This window comes from Drosophila eugracilis, unplaced genomic scaffold (assembly GCF_018153835.1).
Source record: "Drosophila eugracilis isolate 14026-0451.02 unplaced genomic scaffold, ASM1815383v1 contig_2167, whole genome shotgun sequence".
In the NCBI taxonomy this organism is placed as follows: Eukaryota; Metazoa; Arthropoda; class Insecta; order Diptera; family Drosophilidae; genus Drosophila; species Drosophila eugracilis.
In genome coordinates, this window is record NW_024573052.1 from 2,383,296 (window position 1) to 2,410,276 (window position 26,981).

Consider the following 26,981-nt stretch of genomic DNA (forward strand, 5'->3'; position numbering starts at 1 on the left):
TATATGATGGTGTCCTAAATACAGGTTTTTCCAAATAATGAATTAAAAATGTATTAAGAAATATAATTTTTTGAATTAAAAATTCAATTTCATAGCACTCAATTCTTTAGAAGGAGAAAATTTCGACCTGCACATGTAATCCCTTAGTATAGATTTTTTGGCGCGTACATTTTTGAACATGTCTATAGTTCGACAGTTCTGATTGAACCGATAGCTTTGCACCGAACCCAAACCTATCCATTCGATGTCAGTAAATGTTTGCCTTAAGCCTATCGGAAAAACAGCTGTTCGCCTGCGGATGGGACACAAGCGATAGTTATGTTATCAATTCTTGATATCGGAGGAAAGTAATAAAAAAAATACTATACTATACTGGAATGGAATATAAAAAATAATTAAATAAGTAATGTAATTGCTCTTTTGTTTTGTACAAAAACATGCGTTGGTAAGCATCTTCGTTGTTGTGTTCAGATAGATTTGGTTTTGCTCATTAAAGAGGATGATTTAAACGGATGATCTAAACAAAAGAAAAAATTACAATTTCTTCAGGATTGCGAGCGATATTCGATTTATCCGTTTGCAGCAGCATTGAGACCCCCGGAAAACCAACTACGGCGAAACGCCAACCTGGAATTACAGTGTTTCCAATAGAGCCGCAGCATTGTCTCCCGCCCCACAGCTTTCCCCCAGAAAAAACAGCAACTTGGCCTCCGCCTCCACCTCCGCCCGTTGCCACCGTTCCTCAAGGCCCCGCCCGCCGGCCACGGACCGCTTGAAGCTTGCCACGCTTAATCAGCAAATAAACAAACGGAAACGGAAGAGTGTCGAAGGGCAACTGCAGCTCCTCTTGTGAGTAATCCGGAAGTTGGAGCAGCAGAAGCGTGGATCCTCATCCATCCGTCGGCTGAGCGATGCAGTATAGGCCACCATGGGTTCACAGACCTTGGAGATTCTGCGCCAGGGCGTGTGGGCCTCGCTGACCGGCGGTTACTTCTACGATCCGCACCAAGGTGTCTTTTGCAACGTGGTGCACCTTTACCTGTGGCTTTACCTGCTCTGCTCGCCCTTTGTGGCCTACCTGGTGAGTGTCAACAAAAGAGAATTGTCCATAGTTAGGCTTTTGTAACCTTCTTGTGATTTTCCAGTACTTTCCAAGCACTTGGTTGACATGGTGCCTGTACTGCGTGATTACCAGCTTGACCATTTTGATGGTAAAGCTGGCCAATTTGGCGCTGCATCGGCTATACGATCGCGCCCAGACCATGTCTGAGGTGAACCTGAAGGGCCAATTCTTCAAGGTCACCAAGGAGACGGAGTCACGCCATGACGACGAGGGCGGCATCGAGATGAAGGTCATCCGACCGGGTGGCTCACGCATTTCCGTCGAGCAGGCCATCAATGAGGCCAGCGAGGAGAACAGCATCATGTCCATCGACAATGTGAACAGCATCATTGGTGAGTTGTGTTTATTGTAATCTCGACCTGGATGTTAATGCACCTCCTTCGCAGATCTTAAGGTCGATGTGCATCGCAAGAACAGTTCCGAATCTATTGAACTAATGTTCTACGCACCCTCCATGCTGTCAGGCGGCAGCCAGCAGGATCAGCAATCTCTGGCTGGTTCTGCCAGCGTCAGCAAGTCCATTCGGAGCACGGGACCAGGCGGAAATTCTACCACCAGTGCCGCCGCTCAGTCGGATCTGTTCAACAAATACCTAACTGTCTATCCAGAGGTTGTCGAGGCGGCTGGGAGCAGTGCGGGCAGCGCCGATGGTGGTAGCAGCGGCGGCGAAAGCAGATCGGGCGGAGCTGTTGGAGCTTTAGGTCCTGCGGGAGCGGGAGCACCACCTGTCCAGCATGTCCGTACGGGACACCTGTCGCGCAAGTGCTCCGAAGTCTTTAGCCGGCGCCACCGACGACGTCTGGAGCGCCAGAGCAGCTTGGACACTGCGGCAGCGGCTGCCAACTCTAGCGTGGAAAATAAGTTGATGCGGAACCAGTCAGACACGATAGCCACAGCGGCTCCTTCATTTCTTCACTCCCAGCCAACGAGCAAGGCGCGCGGTCAAACCAATCCTCGCCAGCACTTCATAGCCAGCACACCGTCGGCGGGCATAGGCGGGGGAGATGCACCCTCTTCTTCCACCGCCGTCGTCGTAATTGCCCCAAACTCGAATTCATCGGCAAATCCCGGGCGATCCACTCGTCTACAGCGCCACAGAAGCTCGGAAACGCACGACGAACGGCTTAAGCACCAGAGCCGTGGCGGTCTTTTTCAACCGATCCTGCAACTTCCGCACCACAGCGCAGCCAGTAGCATAGGTGCGTTAGCGGTGATTGGCGGAGGTGGAAGTGGCACTGCAAACGATGTGGAAGATATGGAACTAGGTCTGGCCAGGAATGCGGGCAGCGGCGGAGTCTCCGACGTCCGCAGCCGGGCACTACAATCCTGGATATTAGGTAGTGTTTTTGGTAACATAATTATATCACTTTCTCACCTTTTGTTCTTCTGACTTAGATCCTTTTCCGGATGTGTACCTAGAGGACGATAGCTACACCAAATCTGATTTGGGTATTGAACAGCCGCATCAGCCGACTTTCCGTGCCCAACATCATCATCATCATCACCATCACCCCTACCTGCATCATCACCTAGGCGGTTCGATTATCCGTAAGGATCCCACTAGCACAATGTCCGCACTTCAGCTGGCAGGAGGCGCCCCACCGGGAGCAGGAGGATCGGGTACTGGAGGAAATGGAGCTGCAGGAGGTGGTGGTTCTGCTGCCGGGATGAAAAGACGGAGACATTCCAACGCAACCAGCTACAAACATGGATCAAGCCAGGGCAACAAATCCTCTCTGGTGGGCGGTGGAGGAAACAGGGGTCAGGCCGGAGAAGCAGGAACATCAGCAGGAAGTGGTGGAGCTGGCGGTGTAAGGCGCATCAAGAGCGCCGCCTTGGAGGTGCTTTGTCCGCAGCCCTCCGTATCCAATCTCAGTCCGCATCCAAACAGCGTGGAAGCCATCTCGGGTCAACAACAGATGCGGAATCCGCTGCCACCTCCGAGCAAAAGTCTTGTGCGAAACCAGCACCTCAATCTGTACCCAACTCAAGGATATAGCGAGGCAAATGCTTCCGCCGGAAATGGAGTACCTGGTAACGGCAGCACCTGCAGTAGCCTATTCTTCGGAAGCTCCAGCGCTTGTGGATCTACAACGGCTCTAATTGAACCTCCAGTGTATCCCATTGTGGAGCATTCTGACGAGAAGACGGTACACGAGGAACACGCCGACGTTTGCTCAGGATTGGGTCAAGGTAACGCCGACGATGACGATGAGGTAGACGATGTCCCAATCCGAAGAAGAACGCGGGCGTTGGGCTGCAGCCAAACGCACTACAGTGCCGAATCGGATGTGGGCGGTTTCCTGGCAGACGTCGACGCCGCTGCCGAGGACGTGTTTAAAGATTTCGACGACAACCTGGAGCACATTCTTAGCGAACTGCAGCAGACGCACAATCAACTGGATGATGTCCTAAAAACCCACGAAATCCATCACCACTCGCATTTGCACCATCAGCATCATAAAGGGATACCAACGGAGAGCGCAGGATCATCTGGAGCCCCTCCAGATGTGGCAGTTGTGGTAATTGGCGGAAATGATGATGAAGACGAGGAAGCGGAGGATAACAACACAGGATCGCGTTCCCCGCTACTTAGCGACCGCAATCGTAATCAAGCAACGCTGCGAGAGATCCAGGCGGACAAGCAACTGCGCCAGGAGCTGTCTCACCAATCTGGGGCAGTAATCCCGGCCCCTATTGCACCCGTTCCCATTCGCAGCGAGGCAGATTCGGGCTGCCCGTCCAGCGATTGCGAGCAAGTTAGTGCTAGCTCCAAGGATCAACTTCTAGCTGGCATGGAGTCAGAGCAGCAACCCCATCAGCAGCCCCAAAGAGGCCAATTGGACGAGGAGCAGCCCTGCACATCAAAAATGGCAGCAAAGAGCCTGGGAGCCATTCCAAAGGTGGTGAAATACCGAGAGGTGGATGAACTTAGAAGAAGACGAAGAGGAGGCTCACCCGCAGATGCTCCCGAGGTCAGTAACGAGTTTGCTCTGGTAAAACAGACCAAGATGGCCTCCCGCAATTCTTCTTCCTCAAATTCAACGCACAGCATCAGCTTGTCCGACAGCTTGACGGCTGACATTCATAAGATGCTATGGCTTATGCACGGCGGAGCTGTAGATGAGCGCGGCAGACCCATTACTGGCCGATCGGCGGACGGTACTCCCATCCCGGCGAGCAGCAGCCTCGTTCCGCCGAACATGTCCAACGCACACTTCCAGTTCTATCAGGATGCCATTCAAGCTCTCCAGGGTGCCCATTCCACTTCCGGTTCTAGTGTGGAGCACATGACCAACATAGAGCGGGCATTGGCGAGGGATAAACTGCGTATGGATGCCAAGTTGATGTGCGAGCAACTTGCAGCGGCAGCGGAGGCGAACTCCGGAGTTCGTGGAAACACTCTCGCAACCCAACAGATGACGCAACACCAGGTCGGCATGCTAATGCGAGGTAGTTCCAGCTCGCGGCATCCATCAAGCGCACCATTCTCTGTCCAGGGATTGATTAATGTGATTCGCAACGAACGGCAGGTGGCACGCAGCCAATTGGACGCTTTGCAGCAACTCAGTGATGCGGCAGCGGCAGTGGCAGCCAACGCCAGTGAGGCTGCTTCTGTTTCAGTTTCTGGAGCTGGAGGCGGAGCGTCGAGTAGCGGTGGAGGAGTTTTAAGCGCCCTAGGTCTGGCGAATCATCCTAGCAACCAGATCAGCCAAATTAGTCAAATCAGTCATTTGAACCAACAAATGCTGCATGTGGATGCGCAACATTTTGCACCATACTGCGACTATTGGAGGCCTGCGTGCTTCCTTTCCGCAGCAGAAAAGCCAGCAGCTCCCAAGAGTTTCTACAAGTACCGGTTCAAATGGTGCGGTCAGGAGCACGAGTTCAAGATAGCCATGGACCGCTTGGAGCTCCTAGCTCTGTTCGACCGGGATCTACATTGGATGCATGTGCTCCTGGCCAGCATGCTATGCACCATGGTAGCCTGCTTAGGCGCGGCTATCCTGCAGCATGACCACTACAAGGATCTGTGCGCCCTTCTCTTTTGTGCGGTAATCGCTGGAGCTCAATACTCCCTGGTGAAAAGTGTTCAGCCGGATGCAGCGTCGCCAGTTCATGGTTTTAACAAGACGGTAGCCTATTCGCGGGCTATATATTTCTGCCTAGGGGGAGGTATGCTCCTTCTCCTAAAACGATTGGATACAGACTATGGGCAACGGCCGCCGGACCCTGTGACCTTTTTTGGCATGCGTTACTCGCCCGCCGATGTGGTAGCTCTTCTGTTACACTCCCTCTACATCCTCTTGCTGTGCTTTCCCATCATCTTCTCGGTGGGACTGTGTCCGCAGATTAACACGTTCCTTATGTACCTACTGGAGCAGATTGACATGCACGTCTTTGGGGGAAATGCTGCAAGCAGTCTGCTAGGTGAGTCCCTTTTTAATCTCGACCCTGAAATAAGACTAATTTATAAATACTTTCAGGCTCCTTTTTGTGCGTTGTGCGCTCGGTGCTTGCTGTTATGCTGTTGTACGGACCACTGTACGGAGCATTAGATGAGCAACGTGGCACGCAGTACATTCTATTCTCAATCTTTTGCGCCATGCTGGTGCCTCTGAGCTACCACCTGTCCCGGTGTGCCAGCGACTTTAGCCATCTGTGGCGGCTTATCAAAACATGTATTGTAAGTACGTATCGTGACGATGAGGACGAGGATCTAAGCCAAGTGCAACAGGCAGCGGCAACCGAAACAGTTAATGCAACAGAAGCTGGCACTACCGTCCAGTTACCCACCAGTACACCAAAACAGCGCCGACAGCCAGATTTGAAAACAGAGCAGGAGCAGATCGAACTAAGCTCGCTGGAAAAGCTAACTGCCAATGAGAACCAGCAAGAAAAGGAGAAAGAAGCCGACGATCAACTAGATCCAGAACAGGATCTGCATTTGCTTCAGAAGCATAGCAAGTCGAAAGCCTCGTCCTTAGGCAGCAGCCAGCAAACCCTGGCCAAGACCATAAGCAGCAGTAAGAGAGTCATCACAGCGTCTAGTTCATGTACCTCCATAGGAGCAGGAGAACCAGCGGCGGAAGCCGGTACATTGGCTGGAGAAGCGGTGAAGAGTGAAGAACATCGCGGGGATATACTGACCAGTGAGGAGGCAAGCAAGAACGAACTGGCGGATGCATATGACCAAGCCGCTAATGATGATGAGGCCGAGGACAAGATCTCAAGCTCATCTGCCACAAATCCCGGAGATATGTCTACGTTGACAGCTGGAGCGGGTACTGCCACTACAGATGCCACACCGGCTTGCTTGGAGGCATATCCCGACGCCGAAGGAGAAGCGCCTGCCAATGAAAAACAACACCAGGGGAATCTGGGAACAGGAACTGGAACTACCGAGGCCAGTGAAAACAGCAGTGGTGGTGGTGGCAACGGAAATGCCAATGGAAATGGAACTGGCAATGACCTTCCGGATCCACTGCCAAGAAAGCTTCAGGCCACCGTAACCACTCGCCTGAAGAATGATCTGGTGGTAATGACCCTTTTAGCTGTCAGTGTACTGGGGCTACACTCCAGCACTGTGTTTACCGCTCTGCAACCGGATCTCAACGTAGTACTATACTCTTTTATTGGCGTTCTGGGACTCCTGCTTCACTACATTGTGCCCCAAATGAGAAAGCACATGCCGTGGCTTTGCTTCGCTCGTCCATTGCTCCGGCAACGTGAATTCGGCCAGTACGAAGTGCTTAACGCGCCTAAGATCATGTGGTTTGAGAAGTTATACATTTACCTCAGTGTGCTGGAGCGGAATGTGCTCTTTCCGCTGCTGGCTATCTCCTCTCTGACGGCGGACTCGCAGTTAATTGTGACCAAGTTTGGATTACCTTGGGGCACCCTCATTGTGGCCATCTGCGCTCTAAAGTGTGAGTCTTCCAAGTACATCATAAAGAAAAAAATTATTTGTTAGTTTTTGGTATATAAGAATCTAAAATTTATGATCTCCCGTCTCTCTCACTTTCACTATAATCATCGCTGATCAGTCGTGAGGAACGCTTACTCCGATCCAACCAACCAGTACCTGATCATCATTTTTACGGTTTTGCTATTCCGCATCGACTTTGCCATGGCCACGGAGACCTTCATCATTGACTACTTCTTTGTATCGCTGGCCTTCCGCAAGTGCTGTGACTTCCTTCTGAAGGTGAGAACTCCACCAGGCTATCAGATTATACCTAGTCTAAACGAATTCCTTCCTTAGCTGCAATTCATTGTGACTTACATTGCTCCGTGGCAAATTACTTGGGGCTCTGCCTTCCATGCCTTCGCACAGCCGTTCAGTGTGCCCCACTCGGCCATGCTGTTCTTGCAGGCAGGTATATCTGCCCTGCTCTCAACTCCGCTAAATCCTTTTTTGGGAAGCGCTATTTTCCTTACATCGTACGTTCGACCCATTAAATTCTGGGAGCGGGACTACAACACACGTCGGATAGACCACTCCAATACGCGGCTTAGCTCACAGCTTGAACGGGATTTGGGTGCAGATGATAACAACCTTAACAGCATTTTCTACGAGCACCTGACCCGTTCTCTGCAGCACTCTCTGTGCGGAGATCTCCTAATGGGCCGCTGGGGAAATGTGAATCAGGGAGATTGCTTTGGTAACACCTTAACATGCTGCTCCAAATGAACTTTATTACAATTACCATACTTACAGTTCTTGCTTCTGACGATCTAAACTGCTTGGTTCACATAATTGAGCTAGGCAACGGATTGTGCACATTCCAAATGCGTGGTTTGGAGTTTCGAGGCACGTACTGCCAGCAGCGCGAGGTAGAGGCAATTACCGAGGATGTGGAGGACAACGATGGCTGCTGCTGCTGCGATCCAGGGCACCTGCCGCGACTACTCAGCGCTAATGCTATGTTCTCCACCCGCTGGTTAGCCTGGCAGGTGGTCGCCGCCCAATATGTGATCGAGGGGTACTCCATATCAGACAATTTAGCCAGTGCCACGCTGCAGGTGTTCGAGTACCGTAAGGTGCTCATCACCTACTACATTAAGGTGAGCTTTGTTATATTTTCGCGCGATAACTTCAGCTAAAAAAAGATATTTTTATAGAGTATCATATACTATGTGGTGAAGAATCCCAAGCTGGAACAGTGGCTGGCATCCGGCCCCATTCAGGATGCTCTGCAGCACACGCTGAGTCGCCAGTTCGTCGACCTAGATCCCATTTTCAATTTTAATTTAGACGAGGACTTTGACTTTCGGGCGGTGGGAATCACACGGTCAAGTTTTTGCTATGTGTACCTAAAATGGATTAACTACTGCGTGGACATGCGCCGAGATGCTGCCACTATGGGAGCTGCGCAACCTACACAAGCACCAGCAGGTACTGGAGGAGCGTCCTCCGCCCCAGCAACGGCGGCCGCTGCTCCTCCGCCTCAGGTCACCCCTGCCCATAATGATTCGAAGAGCACCCCGAATCTTTCGGCACATGGTGGAACAGCCGGTCCAGCTTCGGGGCAATCAAAATCACAGTCGCAGCAGCAGTTGCGTCGTCCGCAAAAGAGTATTGCTCAGGAGAGCAGCGGAGGAGGAGTAGGAGCTACAGGAGGAGTTAATGTCAGTGGCACAGGAGGAGGACCAGACACCATTGGCGCAGATCAGCAGCTGAGCAGCTCTCATAGCTTTGCTAATATATCCCGGCAAACATCAGAAAGTGCTCCAGGACTTGGTGGTTATGTGACCTATATGGATCAAAACGTATTCGTCAAGCTGGCCAAGAGTAGCACCACCACGGGAGCAGGAGCCGGAGGTCCAACAAATCGAAAAGAAAGTCAAGAAAAGCCAACACTTCGATTAAAGCTGGCCAGCGTGGGTAAAGATGCACCGCTGGTCTCCCTTTGCCTGGCCCTGGGCCTTCTTGCCAGGCGATCATTGGCCACCGCATCACACAGTTCACTCACAGGTGTGGAGTTTTTTCTACACGGTCTGCATGCCCTTTTCAAAGGGGATTTCCGGATCACTTCGCCGCGCGATGAATGGGTTTTTGCGGACATGGAGCTTCTTCATTCAGTTGTGGCTCCGGCGGTTAAAATGGCACTTAAGCTTCAGCAGGACCACATTACCAATCCCGATGAGTTTCTGGATCCACATGCCCTTTACGATGCCATCGACAACTGCTCCAACGAGCTAGTCATTTCGCATGAGGCGGATCCTGTATGGCGAAGTGCCGTTCTCCGAGGAGCACCCAATTTACTAGCTCTGCGACACGTTATGGAGGAAGGGTCGGATGAGTATCGCATTATCCGGCTGACGAAGCGTTGTCTGAGCTTCCGGGTGATCAAGCTCAACCGGGAGTGCGTCCGAGGCTTGTGGGCAGGTCAACAGCAAGAGCTGATCTACTTGCGAAATCGGAATCCAGAGCGCGGGAGCATCCAAAATGCGAAGCAGGCGCTACGCAATATCATTAATTCCAGCTGCGACCAACCGATTGGGTATCCCATCTACGTGTCTCCACTAACTACCTCTTATGCGGATACAAACGCTCAACTGTGTGAGGTGATTGGAGGCGCCATTACATTGGAAACTATACGACACACAGTGCTGGGTTGGTGGCACCGCATTCGTGAGCGCTGTCGTCAGGGCTGCAGTTCGGGATCTGCTCTAGAGCCGCATCCGGGATCAGGACCCATCCAGCTTGGTGCCTGTAACTTTGGAAGCGGCGGCAGCGTAGTAGGTGCAGGATCAACAGCCACTGGAGTAGGTGCCTCAGCAGGATCTGGTCTAGGAGTAGTTGCTCCAGGCACTGCCAGCAGCACGGGTGGTGAATCCGGTGATTTGGCGCCCGTATTTATCTCTGCTCCACTTTACAACACTCTCACAGTAAACAGTTACTACAGCGTGCGCTCAGGAAATGTTCCTGGAGGAGCTATTCCCGCCAATCTAGGCGGAAACTATGTAAGTGATAGTTTGGCAGTGGTGCGTGGAGGTCTGGCCGTAATGCCTGTGAAACCCACCTCCACAACGTTGATTGCCGGTCTGTTGAACAGAGAACGAGATCAGGAAACTTCCGGAACTGGAGTTGGAGGAACAGGAGCTAGTGGGCCCATCAGAGCAACAAGTAGCGGCGGAGTTCGCAGTCGCAGACCTGCTGAAGTTGGTAGCAGTCGAGGCAGAGACCATGAGCGCAGGGCCACCTTGCCCATTGCCAGCGGTGGAGCAGGGGGAGAGTCTGGAAAAGATTTGGCCACACCTCAAACCCAAGTGGAACATGAGCCAAGTCCGCGCAGCACAAAGCTTTCTTCATCTTCCGGCAGCCTTGGTCTGGGAATGGGAGTTGGCCTGGGCAACATTATTACCACGCCTGGAGATTATCCACGGAAGACCAAGGGACCGATTTGCCTCACCTCCGTTGAAACGGGAACGAGTGCATCAATAGCGGAAGGAAAGCCCGCAGGATCGGGACCGGTATCAGGAACTGGAGGAGGTGCAGTCATCCGAAAGCCGCGCATTGAGATATTCAAGAAGGTTATTATAGTGGATGACACTGGGGTGAGTAGAAATAACAAGTAGTTTATAACCTTTAAATCAGGATAATAATGATAAACTTCGGACAGATTTACGACTGCCTAGATATCATCGATGCCGTAGTGTGGCCCACCGAGCGAATGCGCAATAACGGCGGTAGACTGTCCTGGAAGGATTGGGAGCCAAGTGCTGGCATGGTCGGCCATGTGGTCCATTGCTGGACGCCCAACCACAAGGACGTGCGCTTTCGTTCACATGTCAACCGGTACGTTTACCTCGTGGAGATCGGTGACCACTACGTGCCCGTTGAGGAGCTGGGTCTAAGGGAATACAATCAGATTATGGGCAGCACCGAGGACATTGCCAATTCGAGGCGCAGCTCCATTCAGCGTGATTTCCACGAGTACAACATCCAACTAAAGCTGGCGGGCTTAACTCCAATTATTGGAGGCACTGGATCATCTAAGCCGACAACCAGCAACGCCTCTAAACCGCACAAGTCCAAAATCCAAGCAGTGAGCAGCAGCAGTTCTGAGGATGAGGACACTTCATCTGCTCGTTCCATACCATTGCCACATGACGATCCTGGCGATTTGACGAACTTCACCAGATTGGTCAGTATGTGGAAGGAGATAATCTTGGACAACAGCAAGCGAAGACTCTATGATATGGGTGAGTTGTCGCCGGAGTTGCTTCAAAAACTGGACGATGCCGTTCACCAGCAGCAACAAGGGGCACCTGCTGAGGTGACGGAGGAGGAAGTCGCAGCCACAGCCACAGTCACAGACACTGCCAATGAAGGTGAAGAAGGGTTAAGGGAAATAGAAAATGCACCAGAGCAGGAAGAGAAGGAAGTAGTGGATTCCCAGGAGCAAATGCCGATGGAAGAGGAAACCGTTTTCAAGCCCGAAGAGCAGCCAGCTCCACCAACACCTCCGTCTAGTCCCGTTCCTGCTGAGGCCGGCTCCACTTCCAGTGCCAATTCCCCAACTTCTCCTTCTCAGAGTCAGGAGGAGGGTGCAGTCGATGCAGAGGAGACCCGTGAATTGGCCTCGGAGGAGCCACCAAGCGATGGGAATGACAAAAGCGAGACGGGGACAACGGTCTAAAGGGATAACGATGGACCTGCCAACACAAGATTTGCATTTGTTTGCCAAGCAAACACACTAACGGCATGGACTCACACCCAGGTAAACATGGCCATGGACACAAGTTTGTAATACATATCAGCAAAGAGCAGAAATATGAAGACAGATATTGCAGAGTGGAGACGACGACCCTGCTCCGGGCTTCCGCATTGTGTGCCTCTTTGCATGGGTGTAGCCCCATATCCGAACACCGATCGTGGCCAGAGTAACAAACAACAAATGAGAACACTTCCAAGAAATCAAAGTAAAGTTTATAAAACGACTGCGTTTAGTGTATGCTTAGCAATTAGGAGCAAACTACAATAATTCAGACAAAAACAAAACAAAAAACAAAGAATTCAATATTTAGTATTAATGAAAAGTTATAGATTATACTCAGTATATAGGAAAAAGAGCGCAAATCGAGAGCAAGAGCTTGGACAGAGATCATAAGATAGATATCCAAACAAATCTTGTAATTTGCGAAATGTATAATACGGAAAAGGAAAACCAAATGCTTCTCAAACATTACCTATTTTGTTCTTTCTCCTCTTGCTAGCCAATACAGAAATATTAAGCAAACCTAAAGAATTTATAAATGTATATTTAAAGGAAATTAGTTTAAAGATAAAGTTAATGATCCCCCACACATATATACACACACAGACACAAAACATACCAAAATTGATTGTTAAAGAGTACACAAATTATACAGAAATCGCATAAAATTAGCATAAGCGATAAGCGAACTTCGGACAGGATTCAAGTTACAAAACTAAGATATTACACACAATTCCTAGACAATTAAGAGGTTAAGGATGAGGACGAGGATCAAGTGGAATGACGACATGTAAAGCTCTCACGTTGCCTTAATATATTAGACTGATTTTTTCTACACACACATTTGTAGACGTATGGAGGATGACATTCGAGGAGTCCCAGTCAGGAAGTCTGGGAAGTAGGAGGAGCTGCAGCAAACGGAATCCTAATCCCAATCCCAACTAGCGATTTACATGTACATATAGGGAAGAGCGAAGCTAAGCGAACAAAGCTACAGTTTGTCGGCCAATCCGAATCCAATCGTTCCGTTCGTTCGATGCGTATATAACCAAGGCATATACCCACTATATAGCCACATGCCCAATTAGCCAAATCTCTCATAAACACAAGTGTAAATGCTAATTTTTCACAACCAGCAGAAGGATTAACTTACGATTAATTATCAAGAGAGAAAAACTAACAGACAACAAAAAGAAAAAACAAAATACAATGAATATTGATTATTTCTATGTACATATATGGATTGTATTAAACATTTATCGAAACTTAGCTGTTAACAAATACATTTTTATTCCCCCTCACTCCACTCCATTTTTTTAGTTCCATTTAAAACAAATTTCATATTTATATTATACATAAAAAAATTATATAAATATATATCAATTAAATAAATAATAAATGAAACTTGTTATACAAAAGCACCTGCAGTTTTCTACCTTTTTTATTTAGCCTTGGGGTTCTTTTCCATCCACTTGTGCCCACAAAGTTAAGCAGATTCTGGTATTCCTCCAAATGGGCTAAAGACAGACTGGATTAGTAATCGAGGATCGCTTATCCAGCCGCGCCGTTTGTGAATCTGCTTATTCCTCTTTCGTTGGAGACCTTCGATCAGGTGGAGTCGTGGAGTCTTTAATTATCCTTTGTATGTGGAAAGGAAAGCTCACCTATATGTGCTCACACAACCTCGCACTCTTGCTGAGGGCTAAGTAATACCAAGTGTTACAACTTTACTTAAAAATATTTTGAATGACCGTTTGCCTTTACATTAATAAAAAATATTTAAAAAGTTCAACAAATGAATTGCAAATTTAAAATGTCACTATGGAGGTTTATTGAAATAGTTTGTTCCTTTCAAGTTCAAACAACTTGCAAGGATCTGCAGTTTTGGTGTGCATGTTGAATTCTGATAGACTATTGCGAAAATATGTTGTTCCTGATCAATCACCGCTAGGCGCCGCTTCCGCTGGAGCTTGATCTGCAGGTTCTGGCTCGGATGCAATAGCTGGAACGGCAATATCGTCCTCCGTGACGTCCTTCTGCTTCTTCCACATCTTGGCGGCTGCCAGTAGCTTAAGATTGGGACGTGCCATCTCATCTTCGGGGAAGATGTAGTCAAATACTTCCTCCCAGCCTTCCTCGACGCCATCGTCCGAGACGATCTTCTGCCGTTTTTTGATCCGCCTTGGCATCTTGTCCATTACCTTTTGTAGCGCCTGCGAATCGGCAGCGTCACGCTCGAAGTCGCGCCATGCCTCCAGAAGCAGAACACGTGATTCCTTGTCGCCCAGCTGTCGGAGCATCTCGTTAGCTCGCTCGTAGATTCTCCTGGCTAGCCGCAGGTTGAGTTCGGCATCCGGACCACTGTCGCCGTGGCTGAGGCCCATCTCGAACTTTGCAAACGACATCCAGACCTTGACATGTTGCGTACGCTCCAGGAGTCGCTCATATAGTTGCCTGGCAAGTTCTGTTTCACCAAGGGCAACCTCGAAGTCGATGTACGCCTTCCACAGCAGCTCTGGCATGTCTAAACGCGACTGCTGCACAGCTAATTCGAAAATGGCCCTTGCCCGCTCCGTGTCGCCCAGTAGATTCTCTAGCTCAGCGAACTTCATCCAGGTAACGCAGTTCTCTGGGCCAAACTCCAGGAACTTCTCGTAAAGCAATCGGCAGCGTTCGAATTCACGTAGCTGTATCTCCAGATCAATGTAGCCCCTAAAGAGCTTATCCCTAGGACACATTCCGATGGCCAGGCCCAGAGCTTTGCGTGCCCGTTGCAGTTCCTTGCAGCGAATCTCGAACTGTGCATACAGCAGCCAAAGCTTGCTGAATGTGAACTGCTTGTGGGGTATTAGCTCTAGGCAGGTCTTATAGATCTGTCGCGTGCGTTCCGCATCCTCCGCCTCTAATTCTTCGTACAAAGCATAGTTGATCCACAGGTAGATGTAACGCCTCCAGAAGTTCTTTTCATTGGCGGGCGGCACATTAGAGATGGCCCGCTCGTAGGTTTCGCGGATCTGATCCCGCTCACCTTCCGCCTCAATTAAACGCAAATAGTCAAACCATGCATCATAGTTAGTTGGATTGGCGGCCACCTCCTGCTCGTACTGGTACTTGCGTTTTGAGACAATTACATCCTCTATACCGGCCCTGTCCCCGTACTTCTTTTCATGTATTGTGTAGGCCTTGAAAATCTCCTGCGTGCGCTCCTTGGTCAAGTGGTCCAAAGCGTACTTGTAGATAATACGTGCCCTGTCATGCTCTTTTTGACCCTCCTCAAAACGGGCAAAGGCGATAAACAGTCGCTCCTCGATGTACTCGTCTCCGAAGAACTCAACAGCCCGCTCAAAGACGCGCCGCGAGCCATGGATAAACCCGTGTGACTCCTCGAAGCGGGCGAACTTTATCCAGTTCTTTACGTCTGGGTGCACGTAAACGAATCTCTCATAGACCTCTCGTGCGCGGTCAATCTCCTTGTAGCGCAGCTCGAAGTTGACATAGGTTTGCCATGCCTGCTCTTCAGGTTGCCACTCCATCCAGCGCTCGAACACCTGACGCGCACCGGCCACGTTTTCCAGCATTTCTTCCATGTAGGTGTACTTGTACCAGAACTGATTCACTCGCGGCATAATGGTTACCGCCCGATCCCACAGATTACGCGCATGGTTCACTTGCTTGTTTTTCATCTCCATCTCTGCATACTTCAACCAGAGGGTCACGTTACGATGCTCATTGTCCAGCGCTCGTTCCCAAATGGAGCGTGCACGCTGGATCTCCTGCTGCTGTTCTTCCCACTGAGCATATTTGATCCAATGGCTGACGACCATGCGGTTCTTGCGAAGATTGTCCTCGAAGGTCTTGCGCTTCCGTTGCTGGTAGTCGGCAAGTTCGGCGGGATCAGAGATCTTCTGCTTTGGAGGCGGTGGCAGGATCTCCAAGTCTCGCTCCTTAGCCTCACGGAGCAGTTGCTCTGCAGTGATCTGCACCTCTGCCGGTGCCTTGTTCTTCACCTGGGAACATTTTAGATTTGATTTCTTGTTGTGTTTGCTCGGCTCGTTTTGAACACTTACCTTGGCCACCTTGGGCATCTTCTGTGGCCGCTCCATGTCTGAAATCTGCTTGGTGTGCTTTTAACTTAACAACCTAACTAGTAAATTGCTAAAAACTAATTTGTCAAGAAAGTAAATAATGCCACCAATGAAGAGTTTCGATAGTAGTATGCGTATATCGATAGTTCTGACGATTACAACGTCTCCACTGTCTTTGAATTTCGTATTGTGAAAGTGTAAAAGATGTATTTTAGTGCGAAAGTACATCATTGGCACTTTTAAATATGTACAAATTCAAATATTTGCTTTTAACTGCAATAATTTTATTTATGTGTATTTCGCATTTCCATACCTCCAAAATGAAAGACTTGTATAATTTTTAACCAAGTTTAGACTAAAAATAAAATGGATAAGGATTTTACTGCTAAATGAGTCATTTTTTAACATTCTTGAACAAGAATCTTAATGCACAAATTAACGTTTGTAATTACAATATGAGCTTTATTTAAGAGACGAAATTCTGCAGGAACCATTTACATACACAGGCACATATACAAAGTCTATCAATACGAAAAAAAAACAATACTGGCTATTATGCCGTTGCCAAATCATTTGAAAAATCTCCACGAGTTTCCGTTACGCTTCTCTGGTTTAACTACTACCCAGTGATCGGGGTTCATCAGATAGTCGCTATAACAAATCAATGAGGCGTTACTAACTAGTCCAGGCTTGCAGTTAAGAAACTCACCGATGATCAGCCAAGGACTTTTGAGTCTGAGTCCGCAGTGATTCCAATGATCCAGCTTCTCCGCCGTATTCCTCCGGCAGCATGGCTCGCGGTACAAATTCGTACAAAGTATCTATGCTCTGGGTGTGAAAGCGGATCTGGAAAATATGATAATATTTTAAGACATATATAATATCGTATCCCATTCAAAACCGACCAGTTTGAAGACCTCTTCGCTGATGAATGGCTTCACCACGCTAACAATTCGATCCAAGTATGATGGACAATTGATCATGTGGATGGCGCGCAGGCGCACCGGAAATGCAAGTTGAAGGAACTTGATGTATGCGCGAAGCGTGCTGATCGTCAGCCTCGAAATGTGTCGCATGGTAGTACCCTTCATGTCGAAAACCTGCACTTCCCCCTCAGATAAGATATCCGTGTTTCCGGGATCGTCTGGCGTCACAAAACGACAATCGCTGACCATAAAGAAGGCGCGCGTATCCTCCGTGTGGTGCATCTGGGAATGAGATTGATCTGAAGAAGATGGGACTTTTTCAATAAAGAAGTTATACAACTCACCTTGGTGGCATCAAAGTCCCGAAAGCAGTACAGCGATACCTTGTACTTGTCTGGCGTCAAACCAGGCAGCGGTAAAATGTCCCTGTGATATGTAAATTTTATACATTTTTAATAGCACCAAAAAAGTTCATGTTTAAATTAATAGTTTCGTAAACTTTTTAAGTACAAATGCAGATTGACTTCGGTTTTTGGTTACTTTAAAGAAACCTGTCCTGAAAATAAGGACACACTCACGCGTAGTCGAAGGTGCGTCGGCTATCCGCATCTAGGGGATCCCTCTGGATGAACAGGCGCGGATGTCGGTTGCGGAGGGCGTAGTTCACCTCGATGAGCTTCTGGGTCTCCTCCACGTCCCCAAACATGCACTGATAGAACCGTCGGAGCAGAAGCGGCTCTGCAAATATTTTATTTATTATCAATATTAATATATTTTAGACTATTTCGAAATATATATTTATAAACAAACTCATACGAGTTGAAAGATTGGCTTAGGGAAGCTTGACTATATATTGTTGTTTGTTTGTATACAATACACTGTAGTGACGTAAGGCAGCGAGTGGGGCGGCCTACTAACGACCTCATTAGTGGGAGGGTAGGTGGGTGGGCAGTGATTTTATGGTATTGGATGGGCCGGTGTCTGGTGAACGGATGTGCGATTCCCACACGCTCTTTGAGGTCTTTTGCTTACCAATCTCCTTGGGAAGTCTGTCATTTTGCTGGAACCACTCGAGCAGCTCCTTGAGGTCCCTTTCCTGTTGCAGCTGTTCCGTCGTACCGCTGGCCTCCGTCTCATTCACACTCGCGTTGCTCATTGGTACGCCTGGCTATCGAATTGTTCACTGTACACCTGTTGTATCGCCTATCGGATGGAATTATCGCTTTCGAATCACTTTTGAAAATCACTTTCGAACCGTTGAGCTTGAAGCCTGGCAAACGACTGACTGCGAGTCTCAAATCGGTTTTGCTCATCGATTTAGCTTTGAATATTCAATGGCAATGCGTCTGCGATTAAAAACACGTAATTTCATAATTGCTTTGTGCCGTCGTTTGGTCAAAGTGCTTAATAGTGCCTAAATACGTTCCCTCCCAGCTTCTGGATCTGCCTAATCACCTGGCCGTGTGCCGCATCCAAATTCCGTAAAATATAATGACAATTTTTGCTTCATTTACAAAAGAAATTTAGATTTCCTTTTACTAGGTAATTAAAATTATATTGCCAAAAACATTTTATTTCAAATTTAATAGAAATTAAAGAAATTTCTTCCATATGATATGTTACTTTTCCATTCTTATCACTTTTAAGGGGAGCTATAATAGTAATTTTAATTACTTTTGGGTGTAATAAAATCTCATTAAATACAATTAATATTATTTATTGGTATACCAAGTGTATTGTTCACATTGCTGCTAATAAACAGGCAGTTGTCCCTTATTTAATAATAGAAAAAAAATGCACTTAACGTAAATTATAAAAATATTATAGAATAATAAAAAAGTTAGAAATTCTTTTTCAAGGTCTACTTTATACTTTTGAAGCTGACAAACTAAGCTTTAAACCCTGTAGGTATTTATGGGAATTCCCCGACTAATCGATAGCTTTCCTGTGGCAAGCGCCCCTCTTAATCACATTTTAATAAAATCACGTTCGCAGGATATCTGTGGAAGTTATTTGAATATCCGAATATCAAAACCAGGACCATCGACTCTTGCTTTGGGAGGCCACCTTCCAGTACCGCTCATCGCTTAGGTAGGCACTGTAAGTCCAAATTTGAGCGACATGTAGGAACATTCGCAATCTTAAATAATGCTTAAGTTAACTTACGTTTTATCCTTGATAGACTGAACGGCCCGGGCCTTGAGTTCCGCTATGGAGCCAGCCTTGCCGCCATACTCATCTGGCAGCATATCCCTGGGCACTTCCTCATAGAGACTTTCCAGGCCCCCTGTATGGTACTTAATCTGTAACGAAATTCCATTAGAAAATTTAAAACATAAAATCTCCATTCAGTGTTACCATGTTCCGAACTTCCTCCCTGAGAAAGGGAGACATCATAGAGATGAGCCTGTCCAGATAAGAGGGGCAATTGATAACATGCATAGCCTGCAAACGAGAGGGATATGCCTCCTGTAAGAATTTCATGTAAATACGCAACACAAAAATGGATACGTAGGCCAGATGACGTAAGGTATAACCCTCAATGTCGACGATGTGAACATCGCCTTTCGCAATATCGGCTTCGTCTAGAACGTAATCCTCCACGTTTCCTGCTCCTCGCTCCACATCTGGTATTGTGAATCGTGCATCGCTCATCATGAAGAAGATTTTGGTCTCCTCCACGGAATTACGCTATAAGAAAATTGAATTTAAAAGCTGGTTTACACTTCAGTTGTTATGCCCACCGTATGTGGATCCAGATCTGCCATACGGAAGAAGAGCAGTTTAGTACCTTGGGGCGTAATACCGGGTAATATCAGAAGATCCCTTTCAAGGCGGAAGTAAATTAGGCATATAGTTTTCTATTTCATATTTTACTTACGACACCTTTAGACCCTTGGCGGTCATCTCGTCCTCCATGTTGCGATCCATGAACAGATGCGGATGCTTATTCCGCATACTGTAGTTGAGTTCCACCAGGGATTTGGTGCGTTTAACATCAAATGCCATGCACTTAAGGAATCGTAGCATTACTATTGGTTCTATATAAAGTACATTTAAAAAATAATGTAGAAAAAAATCCTTAGATAACAAAGAAAACTAAAATGAGTAATAAACCCGCTTTAATAAATAGGAATTAACCATAAGTGAGATAATCCGTAAATACACCGAAAGAATAAACTATCTAAGAGACATTAGATACTCTAATGAAAGGAGGAAGCGTTGATATATCACTCTATAATATTCCATGCACTTGACCTTTGCCACTGCCCAGTTACAAGGTTAATGAATCGTTAACTATATCAGGTTATTGCGCGCCCATTAGTTTTGTCTGGCTCTTAGCTGGTTATCAATCGAAGCGAAACGCATTTGAGTTTCATTTGCCTGTTTAGTTACCGATCTTCTCGGGCAGATTGGGATTGCCCTCGAACCAGGCAATCAGCTCAGCCAGCTTGTCGCCCCATTCATCCGATGAGGAGGTGGATTTGGAGGCGGTGTCTTTATTCCCATTATCTTTATCCATTGAGGAAGGCGAATGCGTCTTTCTGGGGCCGCAAAAAGCTACTAACTAAACAAGTATCTTAGCTAAGTACACCAATTGATAAAGCTAACAAGCCCGCACATATTCCTATCAAATACATACCCATTGTTCCGACACGATCTTTAGCTTTTCACGCTCCAATCGGCGAGAGGAAAAGCTCCGCAGCAAAGCTCGCCAAAAACTAAACCGCACAAATGAATCCAGTTGTTTGTAATTAAGCAAAGGCCCGAGCGGTTTTAATATCTTCATTAGAACCCAAGTCGAACCAGCAATACACTTTTTGTGGAATCTTTATTGGATCTGATGATGGACACCTACAATATACAATACACATCCAATACACGTAGAACTCGATCTCATCGTTTTACTTGGCTCACGGGCTTAACTCGTTTGCGATTTGCTTTATTCAATATTGAGATGGAACCGCCACTAAGAAAAAAATATACAGTATGTCTATGTGTATATATATGTAGTATATGGCTAGCAACATACTCGTAATACTTAGCCCGATGTATGAAATCGTCAACGGTCGCAAAATTGTTATTCTCAAAATTCTCAAAATGTTAACATTGTTGTTTTTAGACCTTAGACCTTAGGATTTCACCTTGTTATCATAACAGTTTTCAGCTAGCATTATCTGAATCCGGAATAGGTATACCTTATACAGTATACCTAATTGGTACACCTAGGGTAACATGAATGTGGAGGGTCTCGAAACCTACATAACGCACATAACACCGATAAAATACATACATAACATATATTAATTCTGGACCGGATCGGTTCTGTTTGGGGAATTGCAAATTGGAGTTCGAATTGAATAGACCTACGCCTAGGAGTTTACTTTAGGAAATACACATTGGTGGCACAAAAACCGTTTTGGGCAGCATATCGACCAAGGCCTTGTGGCAAAATACATATGTAGATACAGCAATTGATATCGTATCATCTCAGATCGGATATACTCGTACATAGATAACGTTCTACATGCTACATTATTATTGTGGCTCATAAAGCTCTTCTCCTCTCTTTCTCTTGATCTCTTTCCTTTGCTCTATTTAATAGATAAGTTATAGACATGGAACAACATTACTGGCACTGGCAAATGCTACGAATTGAGAATGCACCCATATCGAAGGAAACCCTCATACATGGAGTATAGATCAATCTTATTAACTAGTCTTATCCTCTAAGCCAGCGGATTTCAGTGTATACGGTATAGGGAAACATAATCCATGGAATTGAAAAATAAAAATAACTGAAAAATATCAGTTGGAGTTTACGGATGCCTAAACCTATACCTAAACAGTATCCCTATCCATATCCTTCAACTTCTGGCCGCAAAACTTAAAGTTTAGCTTGCGTCGCTTGACTTGTGTCTCACGTTCAATACTGACGGGTTGCGATTGCAGGAGATCTGGCCGCGGATCCGGTTCCGTGTCCGTATCCATATCCGGAACATGTCACATGGTGTGCGTCCGGGCCACGACATCCCTTCGCAATCGTCGGGACTAGCTGAAGATGCTGCGTCATAAGCTGACGAGCGTTGCCTTGCGTTGAGCCTCCAATCGGATTTCTAGGGTGGCATATGGCGGCACACTGATAACCAGCAGAACTACCAAGGCAATTATCTTCATCGATTCACAGAGGAAACCGTGTCCGGCGAAGGTTAATCCTAGTCCCAAGAATCGAAGCGCCTGCAGCGGCGCCTGAACCTCCGTGACATGATTGGCATGATTGAGTGTGACGAGCGAAAGCAAGAGGGTCTCCCACATACCGTTGCAGGCGCCCCACGAGGCGGCAATCACGTAGAAAAGGGCACTATCGTCGCTTGAGGGCTTCCAACTGGACAGAGCCAGCAGTAGGCAGGAGTGAAAGAAGAAACCAGCCACTGAAAATGGGAATTAGGTTATTGTATTGGATTATAAATAAATATGAAACTCACAGATTACGACGATCCTCTTGACGTGTCTTAGCAGCATGCTTAAAGTGCAGGAAACAATGAGCTGCATGAGGCCCATGCCAATCAAGGCGCCTGCAATCATCCCAATCCCCAAAGAGCAGGTAACAAAAGCTCTCAGGAAGTCGCCCAACATATACGCCTGTTCCGTGCCCACAAAATAAGCCAAAGGACCGGCAAAAAGCAGAGTATCCGTGATGCTAACATCCCTAAAACGCTCCATTCGCGAAGAGCCAGTTGATTGTATCTTGTCCACCATTATCACCAGGGATAGGATCAAGGATATCATTGAGAATAAGATATAAAGCCATAGCAGGGATTGCCCAGCCACTCGAGGCTCGCTTTCGATGAAACCAGCATAAATGGAACTGGGTATGGAGCTTCCATTGGCCCAACCCGCTGCTAGAAGCGATTGCACTCTCAAAGGACACATGTCTACCCCACATATCCTGTCGCCGTGCTCGTTTCTATTGTAGAAATCTCTCAGTTGCGGTGGCCAGCTCTCATTGCCATAGTAAACCAGTCCTGAGCAATCTCCCGTAAAATCTCCATCGCTGCAGGCTAACAGAACGGAGGCTAGAAGGGCTCCTCCGATGAGTCCGATATCCTGGGAAACTCTAAACCACCTGGCTAGACGTCTCACCTTCTGATCCCGGTTGCAGAACATCTTGTGCTCCTCGTGCAAAACATCTACCGCCGCCTGGGATTGCTGAGACTCGCAGGAGCAGCTTAACTTCCCTCCAAAATGGACAATCAAGGCTGCCTTAGAGCTAGCAGATCCGCTCAGGGTCACGCCAAGTAGCAAATAGGCGGGTAAAAGAGTATAAATGGAGGCGTACAGATGCGATAGGAGGAATAAAACCACTGCTAAGTAGTTTACTGCCAAAAGGGGCCCATAACCATATCGTTTCATCAGTCGAACACTGGGAATGCTCATTCCAGCGGCAACCAGGAAAAGAGCACTCAATAGGAGGGATCCTATCTCCGGACCAAGTGGCAACCACTGCTCCCGATGGTGCCACACCGCATTGGAGCCTTGGAGGGCCATCACCGGCAACAGAACGCAGTTCATCAATCCATGAGCCAAACTTAAACAGCTAAACTGGCGCCACACTTTTTGGCGCACAAGGGCAGGCACCTTGTGCCGGCAATTACGATTGTTCAACGTTATCAATCGCCGAATGGAGGTAGCTCCAATTGAGCTGTTTATGGACTCTCGACGACGCGAAGCCGCCAAGGCAGCCTGCACTTGGTACGAGGATACTGGGTTTATTCGATGTGAACGAGTCGAAATGGGCGACGGTGAATATGTGGTCAAGTGCTGCTGGAAAAGATAAAGAAAATTTGCGTTACTAAGAAGGTCGGGTTTAGGCAAGTAAACACTTTTCTACTGCTTCTACAAGAAGCCAACAACATATTACAGTAATTAATGACTTAAATGTAAAGTCACATAGATTCAAGGATTATAATAGGCGAGTGGCGTTGCAGCCAGCAACCTTGGGCTTCAATTACAGTTGGATGGAAGGAATGGGAGCTTAGGGAATGGGAAATGCCAGCCAGGTTTGACTTAATTACTTGTTGTGCAACTAGAAAAGATAATCAATTTGCTAGCTCTGACATCTACCCACTGCTAACCACTAACCACCTTTTTTGTCGACATTGAGCCGCAAGATGGTCATGTGTCCATGGCAACAGAGAGCTCAACCTCGATGTCCATTACATCGTGCTGCACTCTGATTTTATTAAAAAGTGACTAGTGCTTTCACCAACCACACAGTAAGAAAAAATGCTATGTTATTGCCACACATGTTAACATTCTTTTCGAATAACGCAGTATCCCCTAACAAACTATTTAACCTGTGAACTGGAATCTATTGACCAACTTACCTCCATCATCTGCTCGTCCCAGACGTTTTGGGCTCCTCCTGAACTACGGGTCCTGAGCACTCGGTGCCTGGTGGTCAGCGAATGGCGATGCTGATGGTGCTGGTGGTGCTGATGCTGATGCTGATGGTGGTGGGAGTGTGGAGCATACTTTTTGCCCATGCCTAGTATAGCAAAGCCACTGGTGGCCACCGGAACCGCAGATCCGGATCCGGTGCCATGCGTTTGGTTCTGCGATTTTCCAGCATTCGTTCCATTGCCACTCGGTAGCTCTCCGTTTCCGGTGGATGTTCCTCCGGCGGCATTGAGGCTCAAAGAACCTCCACCAATCCCCAGACCAGCCATTATATAGGCATTATAGGAGGATTGCTGTTGGGTAATACATATAAATATATTGTTATAGGACTAGACATGGGATCTTGGATAGCTAGTAAGGCAAATGTAAATGACTAACCAAGACACTTTCTTTGATCGGCAGTTATGTTATCGATAACCAAATTTTATGGATTATAACTCACCTTACGCTGCTGGGCGAAAGCGGAGAGTCGCTCCCGCTCGCGACTAGTGTCTCGAGCCCGCTGCTCCAGCAAAAGTTCATACTCCCTCCGCTTCTCCCGCTTCCGCTCCACCTCCTCCAGTTCGTGAAGATTCGGCAGACTGCCCATTTCCGGCGATTATTGACCACTTATCGAAACGTATCGGAGTTGATTCTGAGTTATGTGGATTCTACGGCCGCTGCGATTCCGGAACTGGCATCGCTCCAAAGAGGCGAACTCATGCTGCTCCTGATCTCGTTGCCTCTCCACTGGCATCCTATTTCAATCCAATCTTAAGTTATTGTCCATGCTGCGTTGTCAAGTTCATTGTCTGTCGTCGACCTGCCACGCCCCCAATGTGTAATGCAAATATAGTTTCGATGCTACGGAATCCCTGTGAAATAGGAAAAAGAAACAGGAAATGAAAAAGTCCTAGGAAATATTATCGAACGGTATCGCCATCTATCGACTGCTTATTGAGTTGTCACCTGCACCTGGAAACTGTCACCCACACACACACAAGATCCCAATGGCGCACACAGGCTCGCACACATCCGCTGGGCATACATGCATTGCATACTTATGTGGGCCAAGGGGCTACATACTTTCCGCTCCGTTACTCACGACATTCTAGCACATTCACATGCATTTCTTGTTAAAACAATAGTGCTTATAATACAAAATATATTGAAAACAAATAAAAATGAATTAATACCAGCAATCACCAATCTTTAACCGTATAACGTATACTTTATTTTAGTTCCATAAAGGATCAAACTAAAATTATGAGAAAATATAATTACAAAGTCCAGGGGAACCCTCAGAACTCTATTACTTCAAGGTAGTTATCTAAAATTTCCACGTAAAGAGCTCACCAGGCTTAAAAGGACATATGGGAAAGGGAACTAGTTTATCATTTGAACTGATTTAGCTCAAAATTCCAACGAAGTGACCTGGTAATGGTCAGCTAAGTCAACTATGTGTGTAAGTGCATATGTCCATAAAAGCACCGCTCTCCGTGCTCCTAATCCACTTATACCAATTGCCATGAGCTGCTATTATGGCAACCGCGAGTGTTCCCATGGCCAAAAGAAATTTTGCACACGCACACACACGCAAACTACCACAAAATCATCAGGTGTGTCCATTTTGAGTTATCAGCACATGTGCAGCCAAAGCGCCCTAGGGTCAGGTATTTCGGAATATACATATATCATAAGGTAGGACGAGATCGGGAAGGAAGCTCTAGAAGGAAACAAGGCCTGAAGACAATAGCACACCACTTCGCAGCCCATAATCAACTCATAAACAGACTTGCCACTACCACCTACCACAAGACACACCTCATCCCCACGAAATAAATTCCAACTGAGGCGCAGTTCAGGGCCCACGCCCCTAGGGGGTGGAAAAAAATGAAGGAGGGAGGGAAAAAAATGCAAAAATGAATGAAATGAAAAACGTAAATGAATATTTTAAAAATCAAACAAAGACAGCCATAGAAAAGCACCCACATAAACCAACACATGCCCAATGTCTCAATGCTCTCTTTTTAACTATTTAACCTACATACATATATTCATAATAAAAGTCATTTAACAATAACAAACCTCTGCAATTACTTTCAAGTTTTTAAAAGACTTTTATGCACTTCTTTCGGGTCCGGTCGGGTCGAAAATTGTTTGTAAGCCCTTAAACAAGCCAGCACTCTTAGCCACTCAACACTGCACAAAAACACCGCCGCACGCAAACTGCTTCAGAAACACACTGAAAAGCTGGTAGGGATTACTGGCTGGCGATTCTGAGTCCGTTGCTGAAATTGTTGTCATCTCGGGCCCTCGACAGCATCTCGCATCCCTGACATGCGCACTAGCGCCCGACAACCCCAGTAGACTCGAGGAGGGGGTGGCTGCAATGCCACAAAAACGATACCATCCGATATTACGAAAAAAGAACCCCCCTATGATGCATTTTATGCATCCTTTTTTTGTTACTACCACATCGATATTTTTAAACGGAAAGTATAGTCCAAGTCGATTTTATAATATATGTATGTTAAGGTTAATATTCAGTTTTAAGCACCACACTAATATCTACAAAGATATTGGACCAAAATTCCGAATATAAAAAGATTTATAGAAACATCTTTAATAATTTCTATCTTGTTGTTTTGCAAATAATAAATATTATCCCATTTATAAA

At 47.0% G+C, this 26,981-nt stretch overlaps 5 protein-coding genes across 10 annotated transcripts; 1 reads left to right on the forward strand and 4 right to left on the reverse strand.

The window, feature by feature from the left end:
- The first annotated feature begins 331 nt into the window (after positions 1-331).
- LOC108103306 (protein pecanex) lies at positions 332-13,555 on the forward strand. Its single transcript, XM_017208729.2, has 11 exons — positions 332-445; positions 550-1,081; positions 1,146-1,455; positions 1,510-2,460; positions 2,519-5,554; positions 5,611-7,053; positions 7,171-7,331; positions 7,389-7,788; positions 7,845-8,191; positions 8,249-10,687; positions 10,753-13,555. Exons 2-11 carry the CDS (start codon positions 929-931, stop codon positions 11,770-11,772), a joined length of 10,260 nt encoding a protein of 3,419 aa, XP_017064218.1. The 5' UTR covers positions 332-445; positions 550-928; the 3' UTR covers positions 11,773-13,555.
- Positions 13,556-13,657: 102 nt separating this feature from the next.
- Positions 13,658-16,051, reverse strand: LOC108103307 (protein crooked neck). The gene is made up of 2 exons (XM_017208730.1): positions 15,918-16,051; positions 13,658-15,857 (listed from the first exon to the last, which is right to left on the reverse strand). Exons 1-2 carry the CDS (start codon positions 15,951-15,953, stop codon positions 13,788-13,790), a joined length of 2,106 nt encoding a protein of 701 aa, XP_017064219.1. The 5' UTR covers positions 15,954-16,051; the 3' UTR covers positions 13,658-13,787.
- A 321-nt stretch (positions 16,052-16,372) lies between these two features.
- Positions 16,373-18,128, reverse strand: LOC108103323 (alpha-tocopherol transfer protein-like). Its single transcript, XM_017208755.2, has 6 exons — positions 17,894-18,128; positions 17,440-17,599; positions 17,206-17,287; positions 16,841-17,143; positions 16,645-16,781; positions 16,373-16,586 (listed from the first exon to the last, which is right to left on the reverse strand). Exons 1-6 carry the CDS (start codon positions 18,015-18,017, stop codon positions 16,505-16,507), a joined length of 888 nt encoding a protein of 295 aa, XP_017064244.1. The 5' UTR covers positions 18,018-18,128; the 3' UTR covers positions 16,373-16,504.
- Positions 18,129-18,562: 434 nt separating this feature from the next.
- Positions 18,563-20,556, reverse strand: LOC108103321 (alpha-tocopherol transfer protein-like). 4 transcript variants are annotated; one of them, XM_017208752.1, is made up of 7 exons: positions 20,258-20,403; positions 19,743-19,902; positions 19,606-19,687; positions 19,373-19,552; positions 19,220-19,306; positions 19,028-19,164; positions 18,563-18,959 (listed from the first exon to the last, which is right to left on the reverse strand). In XM_017208752.1, the coding sequence occupies exons 1-7, from the start codon at positions 20,382-20,384 to the stop codon at positions 18,890-18,892; spliced, it is 843 nt and encodes a 280-aa protein (XP_017064241.1). In that variant the 5' UTR covers positions 20,385-20,403; the 3' UTR covers positions 18,563-18,889. The 4 variants fall into 4 exon arrangements, with proteins under 4 accessions (XP_017064241.1, XP_017064242.1, XP_017064240.1 ...); XM_017208753.1 differs by lacking the exon at positions 20,258-20,403 and adding an exon at positions 20,505-20,556 and having other exon boundaries at positions 19,220-19,552; XM_017208751.1 differs by having other exon boundaries at positions 19,220-19,552.
- Positions 20,557-20,674: 118 nt separating this feature from the next.
- On the reverse strand, positions 20,675-26,897 carry LOC108103302 (UNC93-like protein). 3 transcript variants are annotated; one of them, XR_001772216.2, is made up of 6 exons: positions 26,390-26,897; positions 24,765-25,176; positions 24,250-24,615; positions 22,348-23,686; positions 20,895-22,293; positions 20,675-20,831 (listed from the first exon to the last, which is right to left on the reverse strand). XR_001772216.2 is itself a non-coding variant. In XM_017208725.2 (5 exons), the coding sequence occupies exons 2-5, from the start codon at positions 24,909-24,911 to the stop codon at positions 21,932-21,934; spliced, it is 2,211 nt and encodes a 736-aa protein (XP_017064214.2). In that variant the 5' UTR covers positions 24,912-25,176; positions 26,390-26,897; the 3' UTR covers positions 20,675-21,931. The 3 variants fall into 3 exon arrangements, 2 of the variants coding, with proteins under 2 accessions (XP_017064214.2, XP_017064213.2); XM_017208725.2 differs by having other exon boundaries at positions 20,675-22,293; positions 22,348-23,683; XM_017208724.2 differs by having other exon boundaries at positions 20,675-22,293.
- Positions 26,898-26,981: the final 84 nt, after the last annotated feature.